Consider the following 20,648-nt stretch of genomic DNA (forward strand, 5'->3'; position numbering starts at 1 on the left):
ATTCCCATCACCATCAGCAAACAAGTCTCAAGAGCATTAAAAGGCCATTTAAAAAATTCAAAACTCTCAAATGTAAATGGTCTGGGGGGACGACTAGGAGGGTAAAAGGATGTCTCCTTCACAGGTTGAGCACCTGAGAAGGAGAAAAAAGATGTGTAATTGCTAAGCACCTCCATCATATACCTCCCAAAGTATAAAGGTGGTGACCACACTGGGAACATAAACCAGATCAGTTTCATGATCAATGATTCTATTGTATTACAAGTCATTACCATAAAGTACAATGGGATAAAAACCTTAGCCCAAGCCCCACACTTGAAAAACACTAATACAGCCAATACCGGATGGACGTAAGATATGGTATACTGAAACTGTGAGATCAAGAGGAAAAACCTTGAGAGCCAATAAATCAGCATTGTGACGAGTGACTATCAATCCAGTCAGATCTGTTCTTATCTCAACCCCTCGAGCCCCACGTTGGGCGCCAAAAAGAACTGTCGTGGTTTAAACCCAGTCAGGTAACTTGTTCACTCACTCCCAGTGAGTGGTGCCAAGCTGACAACAATCAAGGTCCGTGTTCGTCTCCCCCCCCCTCCCTGCACCGGGGCTCTCCCCTTCCCCGCTCCCGGAGGAACGGGGAGGAGGATCGAGAGAGTGCAACTCCTACGGGTTGAGACAAGAACAGTCCAGCAACAAATCACCACCGCTACTATCAGCTAAAACAATGATAAGGGAAAATAACAAGGGAAGAGAATACGATACCACCGGCCAAGAAAACGAGTTCCACCCGGAAGCCCGTGTCCTTCCGGGCAACTCCCAGTTACCCCCCACCCCGGGCATGACGTGCTGTGGTATGGAATACCTCCCCGGCTAGCCCGGGTCAGGCGCCCCGTCTCTGCTTCCTCACAGCCTCCCCTCCTCCCTGGCAGAGCATGAGCCTCACAAAGTCCTTGGTCAGGGTAAACATCACTTAGCAACAACCGAAAACATCGGCTTCACCAACGCTGTTCTCAAAACTAGAAGTCAAAACACAGCACTGCACCAGTTAACACAAAGGAAAAAACATGACTGCTACTGCTGAACCCAGGACACTAGGTATGTTGGGAGCAATTTGTATCACCACCTTCACTTACACTTGGCTCCCAAGACCAAGTCAGGAATGCCTTTTTCAACAAGGGGTATGGTATAGGGAAAAAAATGAATGGCTGTATCACATGAAAAAAAATAAATTGTAAAAGGTTCAGTATAATTTGTGTTACAATTAATAAGACAGCAGCACAGAAGAAATCATGAAAATACCCTTCATACTTCCCCTATGGGCCAATCTGTATGTAGAAAGCTGTCTCGAATTCTTGTCTTAGTATACTAAAGCATCATTTTAAAAACCTATGTTTTTATCCAATGTAACAGATAATATGTGCTTGATTCATTATCTGTTCCTATTTTTTATATTTATGCATATTTCCATATATATGTACACACATATCTGTGCAAGCAGAATTTGAGCATGTCCATTAAAAAAGCCTTACCTGTACCTGCAGTGCAATATCTATGCAAAGGAGAGTATTTTTCAAAGTAGACAAGCACCGTACAGGTGAAGCTTAATAAAATACAAGAAATCATAACTGGCATAAATAGCGCTGGATATAATGCCATAATTTTATATATTTAATGCTAATATTTTCCAAGTTTGACAAAAACTTTGAGTCTCTTTCATGATCATACTAAAGCTCTTGAAAAATACAAATATTATTTTCCCAGTTCTACAAATGATGCATCTAAGATAATTAATTTAAAAGAAATCCACAAGTAACACAAGGAGTCAGAAACAGAAGCAAGACTACGTGGCTACTTTTCTGACTTGTCAAGGTGCTCCAATTTTTGCTTTCTTTGGTTTACTAGTTAAAAAAATCTCCCCATGTTGCCTCTAGTATCAAAACTCAGCCAACACTATCAGAGTGGGTGAGTATGCATCACATTACAGAAGGGCAAGCAGAGAAACATGCTTTCATCTCTAGTCATAACTGACTGCTATACGGTCATTTCCCTGTAATCTATACTACATTAAGTAGTTTCTGCACAGCTTCATAAGGCAGCCACATTTCACTGCTGACAAAAAGGCTAACAACACCTGTTAAAAAGAAAAATATTCCTCTTTCCGTTTTCAATATTACCAACAACTCATGAAACACTACACAGAAAAGCTTCATGTCCGCAAATGCATTAACCTGCTGTATGATTTGCAGACATGTCACAATACACATAATAATAGGGATAATCTAAAAAGCAGAGGACATGCTCACGAGCTCACTCAAGTTACCAGCTATTTTATTTCTCTTGGTTCATCTTTCACGGAAGCTAAGTTTCCATGATGACAAGCAGAAAGTTAAATAGATGCCTTTTCTCTCAGTTTACCTACATAGCTGCAAGCAATCTATCCATAAAGACACTGGAAATGTAACAATGAAAAAAGAAAAACACTAATGATGCTAAATTTTTCTGTTTTACAAAAATCGTAATACAATAAGAAAACGTTTGTCAGTGAGTAGGAGCAGTAAAGACAATTCTTAGAGCAGAAACTTGAAAACACAGAAATGAAAGGGAGAAAAAGATGAAATGCATATGGTGAAAACCAAATAGAAAAGCTGTCCAACAATACCAGTGAGCACTACTAATCCTAACACCTCACAGTAGATTAATACATGCATACAGTGCTCTTTAACATGGTCTGTCTTTCCAGCTCCTACAGGCTATAGACTTCTTGAGCTACAGACTGTCAAGAAGATTGTTTAACAGCAACTCATGAATTGTTTTCTGTGATTGCATCTTATTCTGTTAACATATCTACTCGTGGTCTGAACAACATCCCAATGCAATAGCTTCATGGTTTTATTACTTGTCACGAAGAAAAGTTGCTTCTTTCCATGTTAAGCTTTCTGAGTCTCTACTGGGCATCACATGATACCTGTATTGACAGATACTGAGTAATCTCCTCTTCACCTTTTCTATGCTACATACAGTCTTAGAGGTCTCTACCCTACAGCTTCCCAATAGTATCTTTAACAAACTGGATCCTAGTATTTAAGTCTTCTTGCCTAAAGCAACCCTGTTTTCCCATTGTGAATTATTATAAATATGTTAGTTATATTTGCTGAGCTGCAGTTACACATCATCCCTTCAGAACTGCAGCAAATAAGAAATAAAGCAGACATGAACTTTAGCATTCACAACAATATTGCAATCTGGAAATAAGTGTTAGCTGCTATATCATTTCTCACTCTTTTTATTTACTCTCCAATTAATCTGCAAACATCCTGTCAAGCATACAAAATTGTACAGTTACTTATTAACATCCGCTAGCTACAAAAGCAAGATCAAAAAGTCTCCAAGATTACCTTTACTTTCAAATGTAAAATCCAATTCATTCAATAAATAAAAAAATTACTAGTTCAAACTGTGCAAGCAAAGCAAAACCAAAGTGTCAGCAATTTAACATGAAAACAAGTTTAATCTTTGTTTTTAAAATCTAAGTTAAAAAAATTTATTGAGACCTATCATACCGCATATACAATGGCACAATAATGCAACTGCTCGGCAAGAAAATATATCTGTTTTAGTTGCTGAAGTTGAAATATATTAATAAACACACATAGTTTCAGTGAAAATTAGGGTGTTTATGTAAACATTCTTGTTTTCTTAGCTATTGCTGGCAACACAGAAGAAAAACACATCCCTATCAAAATGAAGTGATCCATAAAGATTTCTTCCACAAACCCTACATGGTTTTGCAATGTTAATTGCATCCTCATTTTTTTACATAAAGCATACCTATTTTACTGAATGCTTCTCTTAGTTCTTCAAGCTCTTCACGAGAGATAGTAGTTATGTTGTTTTCCATCTCTGGACAGCAAGAAGAATTGTCTTCAATTGCTTATACCTAATTATAATAAACAGGAAATATATAAAGCTTTAATTCCAAGCACATATTAATGTACGTAATGACAATGTAAATAATGACCTTTTCAATACAAGGTACCAGACCTGCATGACATTTCCAGTCCTGGCATACTTAAAACATTACAAACACCACTTCAGAGTACATCAAACACCTAGCAAATTGTTTCACTATAGTGACTGAGAATGCACAATAGCAGCACCTGTTTTCATACACTTGATGTTTTCATTTACATAGTATAAGCACTGACCAGCAATCAACCTCCACTGCTTAAGTGGTTTTCCAACATAAAAATTGTTTGTTGAAATGAAAGGTAATTTTAAGAAGAATTGATTTCCAAGTGCAATGCAGTATCATTGCCATGAATGATTAGTGCTAGGATCTAGGCATGCAAAGCACTGAGCACTTCAGCATTTGCACAGTAGTAAACCTCAGTGGGACACTTTCAAGTACCTGCTTATAGTCAGCGCATGAACACTGATGAGACTTTCTGCTGCAGAAGCTATCACCTCCTGACCTTTACTCTGCTCTTCTTACAAGCTCGTTTCATAACACTGTCAAAGAACCAAACAAAAGCTTTTACTTAGCACAAATACTGGAGTCTCATTGTGAATCTACTTTCTCAACTCCATAAAAAGGCAAAACAGAACTGAAGGCACCTTTGCAAGGGTGATAAAACCCCCATAATGGACCCTTGCCCATTTCCTCCTATCAAAGCTTTACTAGAGCAGGACCCTTGTTAGTAAGTGCAATTTTGTAAACAAGTCACACACAAATGCCTCAATATACAAGCTTGTATTTGACATCTCCCACTGTGCACATACCATTGGCACATATATAGTCAGCATACGGCACCACATGCCTGCACATAGTAAGTTCTGAGCAGCGCTTGGCTGTGGAGAGCACAGTCTGCTACACGTGGTGCGGTGCCTACCATGAAATACAAGTTTTGTCTTGGCTTAACTTTATAAGCCAAAAGTTGCAAAATAACCACCTTATATCACAGAATCACAGAATCCTAAGGGTTGGAAGGGACCTCAAAAGATCATCTAGTCCAACCCTCCTGCAAGAGCACGGTAACATAGAGTACATCACACAGGAACTTGTCCAGGCGGGCCTTGAATATCTCCAACATAGGAGACTCCACAACCCCCCGGGGAAACCTGTTCCAGTGCTCTGTCACTCTCACAGTAAATAAATTTTTCCTGATGTTCACATGGAACCTCCTATGCTCCAGTTTACACCCACTGCCCCATGTCCTATCACTGGATATCACTGAAAAAAACCTAGCTCCATCATCCTGACACTCACCCTTTACATATTTGTAAACACTGATGAGGTCACCCCTCAGTCTCCTCTTCTCCAAGCTAAAGAGACCCAGCTCCCTCAGCCTCTCCTCATACGGGAGATGCTCCACTCCCTTAATCATCTTTGTAGCTCTGCGCTGGACTCTCTCCAGCAGGTCCCTGTCCTTCTTGAACTGTGGGGCCCAGAACTGGACACAGTATTCCAGATGCGGCCTCACCAAGGCAGAGTAGAGGGGGAGGAGAATCTCTCTTGACCTACTAACCACACCCTTTCTAATGCACCCTAGGATGCCATTGGCCTTCTTGGCCACAAGGGTACATTGCTGGTTCATGGTCATCTTCCTATCCACCAGGACCCCCGGGTCCCTTTCCCCTTCACTACTGTCCAGCAGGTCAGCCCCCAACCTGTACTGGTACATGGGGCTGTTCTTCCCCAGATGCAAGACTCTACACTTGCCCTTGTTGAATTTCATGAAGTTCCTCTCCGCCCAACTCTCCAACCTGTCCAGGTCTCGCTGAATGGCAACACAGCCCTCTGGTGTGTCAGCCACTCCTCCCAGTTCAGTATCATCAGTGAACTTGCTGAGGGTACATTCAGTTCCCTCATCCAGGTCCTTGATGAAAATAATAAACAGCACTGGTCCCAGCACCGACCCCTGAGGGACTCCACTAGTCGCAAACCTCCAGCTAGATTCTGCCCCATTGACCACAACTCTCTGCCTTCTTCCTTCCAACCAGTTCTTGATCCACCTCACTACCTGATCATCAAGCCCACACTTCCTTAGCTTATCTATGAGGATGCTGTGGGAGACAGTATCAAATGCGTTACTGAAATCAAGAAAAAACAGATCTACCACTCTACCATCATCCATCCACCTAGTTACTTGCTCATAGAAGGCTATAAGGTTGGTCAAACATGACTTCCCCTTGGTAAAGCCATGTTGGCTGCTCTTAACGACCCCCTCATCCTTGATATGTCTAGAGATGGTGTCAAGAATAAGTTGTTCCATCACCTTTCCAGGGATGGAGGTAAGGATGACCGGTCTATAATTACCCGGGTAAACATAGTGAAATATTCACTAAGAATTCTTGATCTGTTTGTAATGAAAAAAGTACTCTGCAGGAAATGGTGGAAAAGTCTGTGGAGCTAAAAAAAAAGGAAAGGAAAAAAAAAAGCTGAACAAGGTATCCTACATGTAGCTAAACCTTTATGCAGAATGACACAAGCAGCATTCATGAGCTAGCAATGATTAACTCCCAACATTTTTCAAAATACTATTTTGAAATGAAAGCAACTACTTGTTCAACATACTATAAAATACGGTGAGTTGGTTTTAAAACACATTTTTTACACCTTTTTTTTCTCTTTTTTTTTTTCTTTTTGGGGTGGAGAGGTTAATCTTTGGGGTTTGTTTTGACCTTTGTGCTTATCTGAAACCAGAGTTAGGCATTTCCTTCAAAAAGAAAATTACTTTAAAGTTAAGCTTCTCATTTAACAAACTTCAACTGAGGGTCAGGGTTTTAAGGAAAATAAATAACATGAGATGTGGTGAAACCTCCTAATATAGCAACTGTACTGCCAGACCATTCTAGGAAATACAGGAAAATTTTTGTCTCAAGAGTGTGTGACTACTGTCTCAAAGTACAAAAGTAAAAGTATTTATTTGGGCCCTATCTGCAGCATATGCATTTATTTACCTACACTTACACTGCTGTGTAACAGAGACAGAAGTAATGGGCTCTATGTATCTACTTCTCATCTCAGTAAATGTTGCTGCTTCTTTTCAGGCAGTAGTTCACTTTTCTTCCATGATGCTATATAAAGTTTCCATAGTGATTTATTTGTCCTCCACGATGATATATAAAAAGAGTTCTTAAACAACCATGGGTTAATGAAGTCTTGTCTTCTTCATTAGGGTATTTTCTGTGTGCTCACTGGGACTGTTCCTGGACACAGGATATGGCCTTGAGGGTAGGTGGTGAGTTAAGTCTTTTTCCTTCATGTCACTAGATCTCATTTAAGTATTAAAATCCTACTTATCCATTTTGCTAAGCTTACTAGCAGCATGTATCAGTCTTCATACTCGTAGAAAAATTAAAAATATATATATAAAGAAATCACTTTATACAGATGTTTCTGGAAGTGCAAGTACCTTTGCAGGAAGCCAGATGTGGCAATTAAAGAAATAAGGAACTGTGAAAAAATTGGGGTAAGCAAATAAACATTTAAATCTTAATTCCTAAGGAAATTTAAAGGACTCTGAAGCTGCAATAAAACCCCAAAATACAATCCTCTGAAATATAGAAACAGCACAGCATGTCAAAGCACGAAATACTTAGACATGCAGGTGCAAAAGGCAACACCACTTGTCATACTGTTAATGTTTTCAACTATTTACAATTCCTATGAGTCAGATTTTACCAAAAACATTTTCTAGAAACTTTCAATATAATTAGTTTCACTCCTTCCTTTTTATGATTCATAATTCAGATTATCCATCATATTCTTTTTCAGAAAATAGCAGTCTTCGATTTCCAAAGACATTGATTATTTCAATAACACAGTAGAAACACCTGTTCTTGAATGAAGCAGATTAAAAAAAGCTCTAAAGAGACAGTCTTAAATACCCTATTATATAATTACAGGGTAAATTAGCTGGTCAATTAAATGGCAGAAGTGCTGCAATCATGGTTCTGGCATTCAGGAGAGATCTAGTTTGGGCAGAGACAATACCTAAACTAGTCAGACATTTTAGACTATTTCAATATACCAACAAGGACCTTCTATCTAAGCTAATAAATACCTTACACAGGTTTATCACTGCCCAAGATGGCTCAGTTCACAGGCAACTCTGACAAGATTTAACATTCAGTCTGCAAAGGTACATGTCTGTTATATGACTAAGACTACCTGCTGAAAGATGTATTCATTTACAGAGAACACATTTCTCTCTACTCTGGTGGTGTTCGTACGACACTTGGATTTTCTATAGTCTATGATTACATCAAACCATCTCCTACTGCCCCAGGACAAGGCAGGTATAAACATTGGGTTTATGCTGAGAAAGTGTTCATGATCCTCTTTTCAGTCCTTGCCAATATGCTTAACATGAACTAACAACATTGATCTATTCCTAGCCTGCCTTCTATACGTGGAAGGCTGTTTCTATCTGAAGACAATTCACTGGAGTATCCTTGAAATGTTCCATATCCAACAATACAATATGGATATCCATATCCAATAATACAATACAATATCAATACAAACTACAAACTATTTTTGATACCATCATCATACTTCTTTGCATGCAGAGAATTATCTGTGGCTGAGCAACCACGAAGATCCTGCTGCTTTTTTGACCTGTTACCAAAGCTGTCAGAAAAAAGAGCAGTTAACTGGCATCAGGCCTAATAGTTTTCTCCATCCCTGCAGGCAAATGGCAATTCCTTTTCCAGCTCTTCATTCCAATTTCTATTTGCCTTGTTTCCACATGCAGCTGCTTCCACAACAACAATGGACATTACAAATGCTGAATCAAGAGCTTATTTTCTTTTGTCACTGTTCTTTTTGTCTGGCATTAGAGACACACCTCCTCTGTCCCTGCTGCAAACACCACTTGACTGCTGCATCATCCTTAAATCTGTTGGTTTTATTGACATACTAACTAGCACAATTTGCAAATGCAGGTTGTGCTTTTATGTCAATAACCAGCTGGTTATTAGCATATACTATCTACATGTACAAAACACGGAAATTCTGCTTCCCTTATTCGCCTTTGAATCAGATGGCTATAGATATTAATGAAAAAAAAAAATTAAAAAATCCCAAAACCAAATAACCATAAATTTAACCTGTCTCATTCTTGTGTTAGTTTATCTGGATTCCTTAAACCAATGTGGGAACAGGTTAGCCTTCATGCACTGGTAGTCTCTTTTAAGCTCTTGCCAGGTTAAACTAGAAGTTCTATCCTGTCTCAATGTGACAAGAAGGCATTATTAGGTAGAAGACATTAACAGGAACTTTAAAACAAGGATATGCATCAGATGTTGCGTTCAGTCAGTAAAGAAAGAAGAGAAAATGCTGCTGTATTTTAACTGATGAAATGCTAATTAAACATTAGTGAAAAGACTTAAATATAATAAAGATTTGAGCAATGGAACTAACTGCCATTGATACACAGAATGTTAATTCTACATGAATACACATACAGAGGCTTCTGATGTCTTCTCCAGATGATATAACTGCACCATTTTTTGTTTGTTCCGTTTGCTGTTTGGGTTGGTGCATCCTGTCCCCTTCTCCCTGATACTGTGGTATATTTTTACTTATGCCAAGATTATTCCTGACCCCCAAATATAAAAATAATTAGGGGCCAACTAAATCAATCCTTTAATAAGGTGAAAGGACAAGTTGTTTTAGGTATTTCACTGGTGGTCTGTAATAACACAGCAGTGGAGGTTACCTTGCTGTGAGATACAGCTTAATCTTTACGAGCAAATGAATAATCAGTAGGGTTCAATGACTTCATAATTTTTTTTATATAGTTTACACTGGTATAAGATACAGAAAGATATCTCATCTTTCCTGTGTCAGTGAAAAAACTGCAGGAGACATTAACAGGAGAGAAATAGACTTTATGTTATCTAAAGTAAAAGAAGCCTCAATTATGGAATACAGTGGGGAATCCACCATTTTCCTGGGGAGATTATTCCAATGCCTGATTGTTCTCACGAGGACAAATTACCCTCATCTCCAACTGGAATGTCCCCAGGAATAACTTGTACCCATTACTCCCTCTTTTCCATGTGACTCCTTGTTAAAAGGCAGCCCCCATCACCTTCATAACTACCTTTAAATACTGGAACATGATGATAAGGTCCCACCTGAGCCTTCTACTCCCAAGGCCAAACAAACCCAGTTTTCACTGTCTTTCCTCATGTGGCATGCTTTCCAGTCTTGAATTATGTTCGTGGCCCTTCTCTGGACCCTTTCCAGCCTGTCAACATTTTTTTAGTATAGTGAGGACCAAAACCAAACACAGCATTCCAGGTATTTAGACAGTCCTCTAAATACAGAAAGAGCCTAATACACCTGCAGAATGATGAGCACTGGCTCTTACAAAGAAAAAAGATACAAAACCAGATTCACTCCTAATGCAGCAAAGGGGATGCTTGTGAACCTTTAAAACAGGAGAGCACTGAAAAGTCAAAGTAATTCGCTATATAAATACATATATCTGTGTACATAAAAAAGATATTACAACTCCTGAAGCACACTGCTAATTTTTAAAACAAGTGACAGGATATAGTTATGTCAGGTACAGTTATTAAAGTTCTTTAAACATCACACAGTCACAGTCTAAAGCTTCACTACTTGGAAGAGTCAGGGAGTATGTTTCTCAGCTTGGGCTTATAAATATGGACGGATATATTTCTAACCACCAAAATTACTAGAAGTTAGACGATAACAATTACAAAATGTTATGCTTCATCATATAAACTGCTAACTCATGCAATTTTCCTCAATCTTCTATGTACAGCATTATGCAGTGAACGAGGTATAATTTAAGAGGAAAAAAATTACCCTTTAAAAAAAAAAAAAACAAAACTTCTTCCAAAACTGTCTGCACTGATCTTCGCTAGAGAAAGTCTATCAAACCAGCCAGTGATAAATTATGTGCCCATGAAATACATACCTTACGTAAGGAGGACTAGAAGATTTAAATTGAAGTTAATTATTTACTCCGTAGGAATTTATTAACACAGTACAGTAACTCTGGTGAATAATAAAATCAACATTTTCCACTATGCCTTCAAGATAAACATGGGTGACTTGAGAATAAACAGTAAAACATTAAACTGAGAACCTAACTGTTAGGCTGGTCGTAGGCCTGATCTGACTTCACTTACTATGGTGTAAGTACGGAATAATTTCATGAGGCTTACAACAGGATGAAGAGCAGATACATGTTTACTTTAGAAAGATACCTTTTCATTCTAACAAAATGCCTTCTGCTGCTGAGTACACAGAATAGCCATGTAAATTCATCAGTAGTATCAGTTTCATGTAGTTTCCTTCACATGCATCATTCAGAAGGATCTCAGACTGCCTGTGCTTTGTACTGCTGCATTCAGCACTCTGAATAAAGAACATCAATGGAAACCTTACCTATACCAGAATGACCACTTCTAGGAACATAACTTTGAAAAAATGCTATTGCATGCAGAGTTAATAGAAGTATCTTTCCTGAAACATTCTGCAAACTTCACCTGTTCACAGTTTAGCTACACCAATGCTTTGGGCTGCACAATAAGCAACAAATTAAGGGACACAAAAATAAAGTTTCCCAACAGAATCTCTAACAAAGTTAAATTCAAAGAACTCTGATCCAGCATAAAGGTTGGATACAGTGAGTCTACTAAAGTGGCACTTGTTCTCAGTTTTATTATCCACAACCTTTGCCTTGGTGAAGGTCCAGTAACAGCACGCACATGATACCCAAGCTATGTCAAGAGAAGTGCAGACTCAGAAGGAAAATGAAAGCATAGTAGGAATTTGAATACACTCAAACCATAAATCTTAATAACATTTTATGCTAGCTCAACATCTTTCATGATCGATTTCAAATAATTTACGTATGTGTATCATTCCTTAACAACATAAATATTTAATCAGGAAAAAGAACACAAAAGGCAGAAGGACTTAATGTTTAACAAATACACTAAGTATCCACTCATAAGAGACTGTGTCCACTTAGAAGTGTTTTCAAAGCTCCTTGAGAGTAGAAGCAGCTTATGTTCTCATGGAAATAAAACAAACAAGAATAAAGTTGCTACAATCTGCAGCAGAAAAGGATGGCCCTATTATGCCCTTTTAAGGCTTTTGAACCTAGTACTTGCAGGCAAACAGCTTGGAGACAGAAAGAACACAAGAATCTAGTAATGTTTTCCTGAGTTTTAGCAATTCAGCTCTGATACACTCTAATCAAGCCTTACAGTTGGTCTAAAGAAAAAGAGTTATTTCTGAATTCAGATAGAGAACATCTTTCAGAGGCTCAAAATGCACTTTATCAGATATTATCACAGCAAAAGTACCACAGTTATTAAAGACAGATTTTTCAGCTGTATTCCAGCAACTTCAACTGAAGCCAGCTGATTTTGCAGATTTTCAGCATCTCTAATAATCATACTATAAATAATGAAAAACTTGGAAAACATATAACTCAAGTACAATGCAACTGCAATGATACTCCTCCCAAGAGAGATAAAAGCAGTTCTTGTTTAGTGCTGCTACAGAAATACAAATGTCAGTGTAAACAGAAATACAAATGTCAGTGTAAACAGAAAAGTTCCTCAAGGTCTCAGTTCCATAGTTCACACACAGGAAGTCATAGAGATACTTGCTAACGTTTTGATTTTACAGTAAGAAACTCTTGCATCCAGCAATAGAACCTGCATGGCACACAAGGCACGGCACACAAGGCACACAAGGACAGGAAAGAATAGGTAAAAACAGTGGCAGGAGAAGTGGAACTAGGGAATTCCCTTGGGAGAAATGAAATAGTGCAGAAAACCTTCCCTTTGTTGAGCAAACCCTAGAGTGTCTCCTCTAGCCTATCAGAGGATGTACATTCGTAGAAATCACCAGGACTGTAATACATGTGATCTTAGTGGGTGTGGTACTTACCTTCCCAATATGAACCATTTTGGCATTGCTTTAGCTTCCACCATCCTGTCCAGAGTCTTGAATATTTTTTATGTGTTACTGGCACACTTAAAACTAGTGCTTACAAAGGGAATTCACAAGTCCTGGTACAAAACTCATGAAAGCCCATTGCCAAGACCTGTGTGGCTTACACAACACACATTTTTTCACTTCTGTGCTTCAAGTATATAGCATAGTTACGATCAGGTCTAATTCTATTCACAATTAAAGTCATATTTTTGCAAAGAAAAATATTATTCGCATTAAGCAAGAACATGCTTTCCTTAGACAGCTTAAGAACACAACTAAGACTGTCCTCTGTAACTCAAAATAATGGTAACAGAAGAGAAGCAAGCCCCATTATCTCATCTTTTTATCCAAGAATCTCAAGTTGGACTTTTGAACGTCATTAAACATCTAAAAGCACTGTTCTGGAAGCAAAAATCTTGCTTTTCCATTTTACACATGACAATGTCTATATTCAAGTAATCCATGATTGCAAAGCTACATTCAAATTAATTAACAAGCTATTAACAGTTATGATGGGGCTCAGGGGAGATTAAGGTGACTTGGTGGAAGAAACTTCTTCACAAGTGTAAACACCATAACCTTAGACTGGTCTAAGCCTTGAACAGAAACTGTATCTGTCTTTCAACAACTTCAATCAACTTAATGCACTGTTTCATTTTCTATGACCTTTTCTCATCCTCTCTCACTAACCATATCATTTGCCCTCTGGACTGATTACTTGATATTATCCAAAAAATCAGTTTATTATACTGAAACCTATGTCTTCTGCTGACTAATCACTTGGCTTCCCAGAACACTAATGTGCTAGACCCTTCTTCCTGGAGAACTTCTGCAAGCTCACACGAAGCACCTTTTCCGGTCTTCCTTCTTGCCTCAATGACCTTGTCCCCATCTCTTGCCTCAATGACCGTGCCCCCATCTTTACCCATATGAATATCTTTGCTTATGTACTATTTCTGAATTCATCCACCCACTGATGAGGCAAAGACACTGTCTCTAGAATGCAAGAATCATTCCTCCCAATTAGTACTGGAAGCTGGAGCCTTAGATACTGCCACCAAAAGCAAGGCAAAAGTACAGGCTGAACTAACATACCAGCCACCACAGCACAGAATGAAAACCCCAGAAATTGTGGCAAGATGAATGCCTAAGGTCCGAGCATCACAGCAGTTTTACCATGCAAATGCATGGCAGATGGAAAGAGTCAATCATTAACATGTAGAAAATTTGATGAGAAGCTGGAAAACAGCAAAATCCATTTGATTACCAGTCACTGGTCTGAAGAAGAGACTTTTTTTTTTTTTTCCAAAGTCCAAACTTGGTTTCTCTGTGACATCTCACCAAAGCAAACCATGCTAAAATATAAATGGAAAGGCTACGCTAATCAAGTTCATTCAGGCACCCCGTTCTCAAGTCATTCTTTAGTACCTAGGCTGACATTACATACCAAGTTTTCAACAGCAAAAGTGAGTCAGTTAAAGGACACAACAAAGAACGATACTTAATCTCTTCCTTCCTCTGTTTAGGTTTATGCACACACAGCTGTCGTTAGCATGCAACTACAGTGACAAAAATTGCATTATTTTTATAGTAAAGTCCCATATAAATATTCTCTGATATATATCTTAACTGGGAAAAAAATACTGAAATTCTTATTTGAAATATCCACATCAATAAGAACTTTGTGTACAGAGCAAACATCATGCTCAGAGCTAACGATATGTTGACATGATCCCCATTTGATAAAGGGTCTTTCTGGGTGTCCCAGTACTTCACAAATAAAATTGGAGATCATACTTTAATTATTCTTGTACTCCTTTATTAAACTATAGCACTGGTAGTTGATTACTAAACAGAAAAGCTAAACAGAAGCAACTGTCATAACCCCAAATTTTCAAAAACAATCACAAATCAAACCCTAACAAAAAAAAGTCAGTTTTAAAAATTACTCATATGGAATTACATCTGTCTTGTTTTCAGATATTCCACATTATTATAAAAATCAACTTTTTGAGCTTTTCTCTATAACTGGAAGGACTGAAGCTTTATTTTAAAATTAAACAGATCCACATATAGTTTCTCAACTCCACAAACTGACTTTTGAGAGCATCTTCAATTTTAATGGAAAGGTTGGTCACATAATGAGAACGGATGATATTGTGCAAGTTACTGATTCAGCATCTTCTGGTCTACCTCTAAATGACAATTTAAATTAGTACTTTTCTAAAAGTGACGGTGCTATTAAAGTCAAGTAGTTGCAAAATTATCTCCACTTCAGTATTTATAGTAAGGAAACAAAAGTAATCAGAAAACATTAAAATACAACAAATGGCACAGCTTTTCACTATCTACCAGCTTCTAGCACAGCAGTTGTTACCTATTTCACAACCACATTCTGCTGCTGCTGTTAGCAAATTACCATTTCACATGTGACAAGCTTCACAGTTGCTCAAAGTTTGCTGGATTTTGCATTCCATCTACTGCAGTCAAAGTGTGCTTACCTTCAACTGTTACAATATCACTGATATTTTTTCAAGGCTGTCAGGTTTTGTCCCAAGCCTCTATTACTTCCAGATTCAATGCTGCTTGAGAGGCAGGACATACTGTGTATTGCTAAGAAATCTATCTTCCTACAGCACTCATAACTTCAGAAAAGTATCTGTTTCTTAAACCAACTGGAAAATTATGAACCATTTCCCTCCAAGCATGAAAATGCCATATAGTTAGCACATAACTTAAAACGCAAAACTATGAACAAAGCTGTCCGTAAACAAGCAGCCTAAAAGACAGAAGGGCAGATTTTAAAATCACACAACTGCAACACTCCAGAAAATTACTGTCTTGACCTTTCCATGTGCCTGCTCTCTGGTAGTCTGAAGTAGGAAACCTCAGCTTGCTACAAATGCTAAAACTGCAGTCAGAGCCACAAGCTAACTCTTACTAATGAACTTAGTTTTAAGGTCACCCCAGAAGTTAATCATGTGAAGATCATTAAGAGTAACAATACAAACACAGATTCATTCTCCTGCCCTCAGCAATTCAGTTCACATCCACATATTCTTCATATTCCAGCTAATTGCAATTACTAAACAGTACCAAATAGATGCATGTTGCCAGACTAGTTTTCAGTTTTTATTAGTTACCAAATGGCAGTACAGCCTTCTGTCACCTGCTAATACCTTATTCAACTCTACATGGTTCAAAAGATTATTAGAAGATTAGACTGATCAGCTACTATACTACAGGCAAGCCAGGATTTTGTGTCATGGAAAATTCATAGGTTATTTTTGTTTTTCTTTATTCATTGGTCAAACTAGAGGAAAAAAAAAGCATCTTTTAGAACACAGGGCAAAAGCAACTGGCAGCATTTCCAAGCCATCCAGTCTCTGCTAAGTCCACAGATGCATAAATGTTACCCATTTGCCAATTCATAGCCTTAAAGAGTTATATGTGCTAAAGTGCTTAGGATAAAAGGAACACATTAGTAAAGCTGAGTAACTAAAACTAAGTAGAGTATTGTTTGTAGCTTCTAAACTAGAAGACTATCTGGGGCACACATGAAGTTCATTTGCTGGTACTATAGTTCTTACTAATAAGGCCAGAAGAAAACAGCTACAGTAGTTGTTGCCAACTGTCATTTTTAATCATATTTAAGAGTTAAAAGGAAAAAAAAAACAACCCCACACAATAAAAAAAAACAAACAGCTGAGCAAATGTTTTATACCCAATTTATTCAAAATCCAAGACTTAGGAATCATATATTTAGGAGATAGTTTTCACTTAAGAATATGAAGTTGTTTCTGATGCTTAGGTGAAAGCTCCGCAATCTTTCTTAAACACGTAAGAAATCAAAATAAATTTAAAAAAAAAACAACAAACCAAACCCAAAAAAACTCCACCAGAAAACCCCAAACAAACAAAAGAAAAATCCCAGAACTTTATAAAAATCTTGGGTTTGCCAAATTCTCTGGTTTGGGTTTGGTTTTGGGGGGGTTTTTTGGTTTTTTTTTTTCTTTGTTTTTATAAGTTTGAGCTGGCAACATGCGCAGACATCCCTTAGCATTTAAATCATAAATTGCAACTATGCAAAAAAAAATAATTAGCTTTTAAAAAATAGTCTAAATATAAAATCTAGCCAGGTGCTTCTACTAAATTAATAAATTATTATTCTGCTGCAAAACAGTATATAAAGATGTGTATGATTTTATGAACTAAACATTTTGTTACCTTTTTACAATATTGTAAAACCATTCAAATTACAAAATAGTGCTAGGCTAGTAATAAGCCTTACGAACCTAAAAATTATAGTTTAAAAAGATACCTGTTGCTTTAAAATTAATAACCTGAACTCCTATAAGTGGAAAAGATATGCTTGACACTTACCTACTGTCTGGTAACTACAGGGCACAATACTTAGTAGACAGAAAATCCTGTTAGCTTATCATGCAGATTGTCATTGCAAGGAGACTTTTTGCCTAGTTAAACATGAATTCTTAGTATTATTAAATTTAGCATATATTTTCATTTGGTTTGCATTAGCCATTTTAAAATGTCCCACAATGTGACAATTTTTTGCTCTCATAGCCTGCAGTAAATGCTACAGTCTTCCAAAATTGCCAGATAGCAGTCCAAATTCTTTACAAACTGACATTTTTGAAGTAAAATATTACTCTCCCTTATATTGTTTTAAAGCCATAACACTTGTTAGGAGTTTGAAAGCAAATTTCCACATGTTCAGCAAGTGAAATATGTAGCTAAAAACTTCCTTTGATGACAAAATTGTCAACTGTGACCAAGTATCAGATAAATCAGCTTGCTGACAGATCAGTTCTTTTATAAGGGCAAAACATGTCTCTGCAGAAGATCTCACAAGATGCGCATTTTCTTTCACCTAATATTTTAAAATTCGAAATGTCTGCCTATTTAGTTAAGTTAGGAATGAGTCTGTGCCTATAAGCTCATCCTTCTCCCACCAACCTTTACAATAGCACGTTGTTTACTGTCACTTTACACGGTGACAATTCATGAAAAATAATTCATATTTCCAACTCTCAGAAATTAATGCTCTTGAGCATTAAACAGTACTGTATATTTAAACTGTATATTTAAACCCGTTTTTAAATATCTAAACATACCACAGAAATACTTATTGTGCTACTACTATCAACTAGCAATCCAACTTTATGCTTACCTTCCATACTTTGATTCAAATATGAAGGACAAGCTTTCCCACTGTTACTGGTTTATCTCGCCCTGGTTGTAGATTGTAGCTGAAAGCAATACAACTGAAGTGACATCTTAATGAAGCACTTCTTAGGTAGCACAGAGACTATAGTAGCACCCAATTACTCATCCAGCATATGCTTATTTGGTTGAGAAGGACTGATTTGGATTAATCCTATTGAGTTTAAATGCCTTGATCTTAACTTACTTAGTAAAAAGCAGAATTGTGGCTTAAAAAATAAACTATATGGCAAAAAAAAGTTTGTTCCATGGATTGACAACCACAAAAATTACTTTTAGGAGGGCAAACATGCAGAAATCTTGGAATGCAACAGAAATATGTGCTTCTATTTACTATACATGTCTACTTTCCCCAAGGCAGTCAGTCTATCAGACAGAACTTTATTAAAATGCCCATCATAGCCAACCTAGTAGCTGTGTTTCATCACAACAGGAGGCTGCCATTTTAGAGTGCAAGCCACGTTATGAAAAGCAAAATAATGGAGTGCCAGAAGTAGGGATTTGCTCTGGCATGACAAACAGCTTGTCTCGTGTTGCTATTAGGCCTCTCTGGGGAGCAGCTTTGGTAGAGTGTGGCCAAACCACATTGCCCATACTGAAGCAGCCAATCAGGAAGTTGAGTTGGAGGCAGAATGGATAGTCTCAAGGATGTTGGAAATTCTGGGGAGTGTACATTTTAATTTTAAACTTTTAAAATCTATTAAAAAAAGTTTTGCTCCTTTTTTATACCATCCTTATGCAAAAGCTCAATCACCCTGACACATACAGCATTAACAAACTGCAACAGGCAACCGTAATTTTGCCAGGCTTAACTTCATTAGAATCACTAAAAAAAAAAGCTGGAGTAATTCCAATATACACAACAGAAACTTCCACTTTGCAATGCTGTACCCACGTATGCATTTTAGTTAATGCTGATAGAATTGTATTTTTTTTTATACAAAGTTGTATCCTACCGAGGATAGATATTTTCCGTCTGTGTTTAGCAATATATACCTGGAAACACACAGTAGTAGCAGAATCATGAAAGATCAAAGGTATATAGATATCAATAATGAACCAGATAACAGCTTTTAGGAGAATTGATCCAATAGGCCTTGAACTAGAGAAGCAGTTATTTGTGAATACAACTCTAAGCACACAGTAACTCTTTTAAATCAATGAAATTATCAGTAAGAGTGGAATTCATGTGCTATAACATTTTACTAATTTGGGATGTGAAAAATAATCTACCCCACACAATTGAGGGGCTAATATAGGTGATAACAAATCAAGCAAAATAAACTTTATATTTAGTAATGAATTGTTTCCTCACTGAATACATCATGTTACTTAAGGGAGGGTATGTGGGGGGGAAACAGAATCAGAGTCAAGTTCTGATGCCAGCTATATCATTGGTGAAATCCACACTAGTTTCAATTTAATATATCTTGATTCTATAAATCAAACTTAGAGGACTAGAAACACAGCAGAAGTAAAACACTCAGCCCAATGGAAAAGGAGAATTTCGTACTACCTTATACTGGCCTACCTTTAGGATATGAAAGAACAGACCCTAGGTTCCTTTTGTCATAAGGGCATAAATTACTGCAAAGAGAAATTGTAGGACTTGTGGAAACAAAATGGGAGAAAGGAAGACATGGAGCAGGAAGAAGAGCTTGGTAAGTCAGCGAGAAAAAAACATTCCAAACTATACAAATTTTGGAAAAGAAAAACTTCTCAGGGACCATCTGGTTTGAGAAGAAACAGCTAGCTTTGAAGCTCACACCAGGACAAATCCTTCAAATTAGCATTCAAGTAAATGGAATCTTGCTGATAACACACAGCCTAATATTTCAGCTTTTCTACATGTCAATGTTTTTAATCAGTCCATTCTACCAATGATTATTAACAAGATGAAAGGATGAATACATTAAGTGAATTAAAGTGGGTAATACTAGACCCAGCATTCTTTTTTGCTAGTGCCTATTATTGTTAGGAAGCCATCTGCAAGAGAGCTCTGAAAGTGGGTTGATAATTCTTTTCCCACCAAAAGCATGCACGCAGAAGCACACAACTGCTTTATGCGTAATTTATTTCAGAAGCTTAGCAATACCAGTCTTGCTGATGAGCTATTGTGACGCACTACCTTTATTCTCTCTGGATGCCAGTGTGTAATAGCAGTAACTAAGTACACACCTCCACATAAAAATCTAGACATTCACCAAGTAAGTTAAATTCAGAAGTACCAAACCAAATAACTATGTATATAATTAAGCCATGACTGATATTTAGTACTTCCCTGCAAGCGACTAGCTGAAATAATGTAATTAGCAATTTTCTCACATATACACTGCAGAACAGAGAAGTCAGTGTTTCATTTTGCAGCCCCTTTTTAAAGGTGTAGCAAATGTGATGCTTAAAAAAC

At 37.4% G+C, this 20,648-nt stretch overlaps 1 protein-coding gene across 1 annotated transcript in view; it reads right to left on the reverse strand.

The window, feature by feature from the left end:
- Window positions 1-20,648, reverse strand: part of PLS1 (plastin 1) — a 51,612-nt gene that overhangs the window by 26,095 nt on the left and 4,869 nt on the right. The window contains exon 2 of the mRNA XM_061452904.1: window positions 3,829-3,937. Coding sequence (XP_061308888.1) covers window positions 3,829-3,898 — 70 coding nt within the window. The 5' untranslated portion in view covers window positions 3,899-3,937. The remainder of the gene's footprint in view (window positions 1-3,828; window positions 3,938-20,648) is intronic.

Source organism: Pezoporus flaviventris, unplaced genomic scaffold, assembly GCF_033815535.1.
Source record: "Pezoporus flaviventris isolate CSIRO_AGI_PZ_B2104156 unplaced genomic scaffold, CSIRO_AGI_Pfla_v1 ptg000013l, whole genome shotgun sequence".
NCBI classification, from domain to species: domain Eukaryota; kingdom Metazoa; phylum Chordata; class Aves; order Psittaciformes; family Psittacidae; genus Pezoporus; species Pezoporus flaviventris.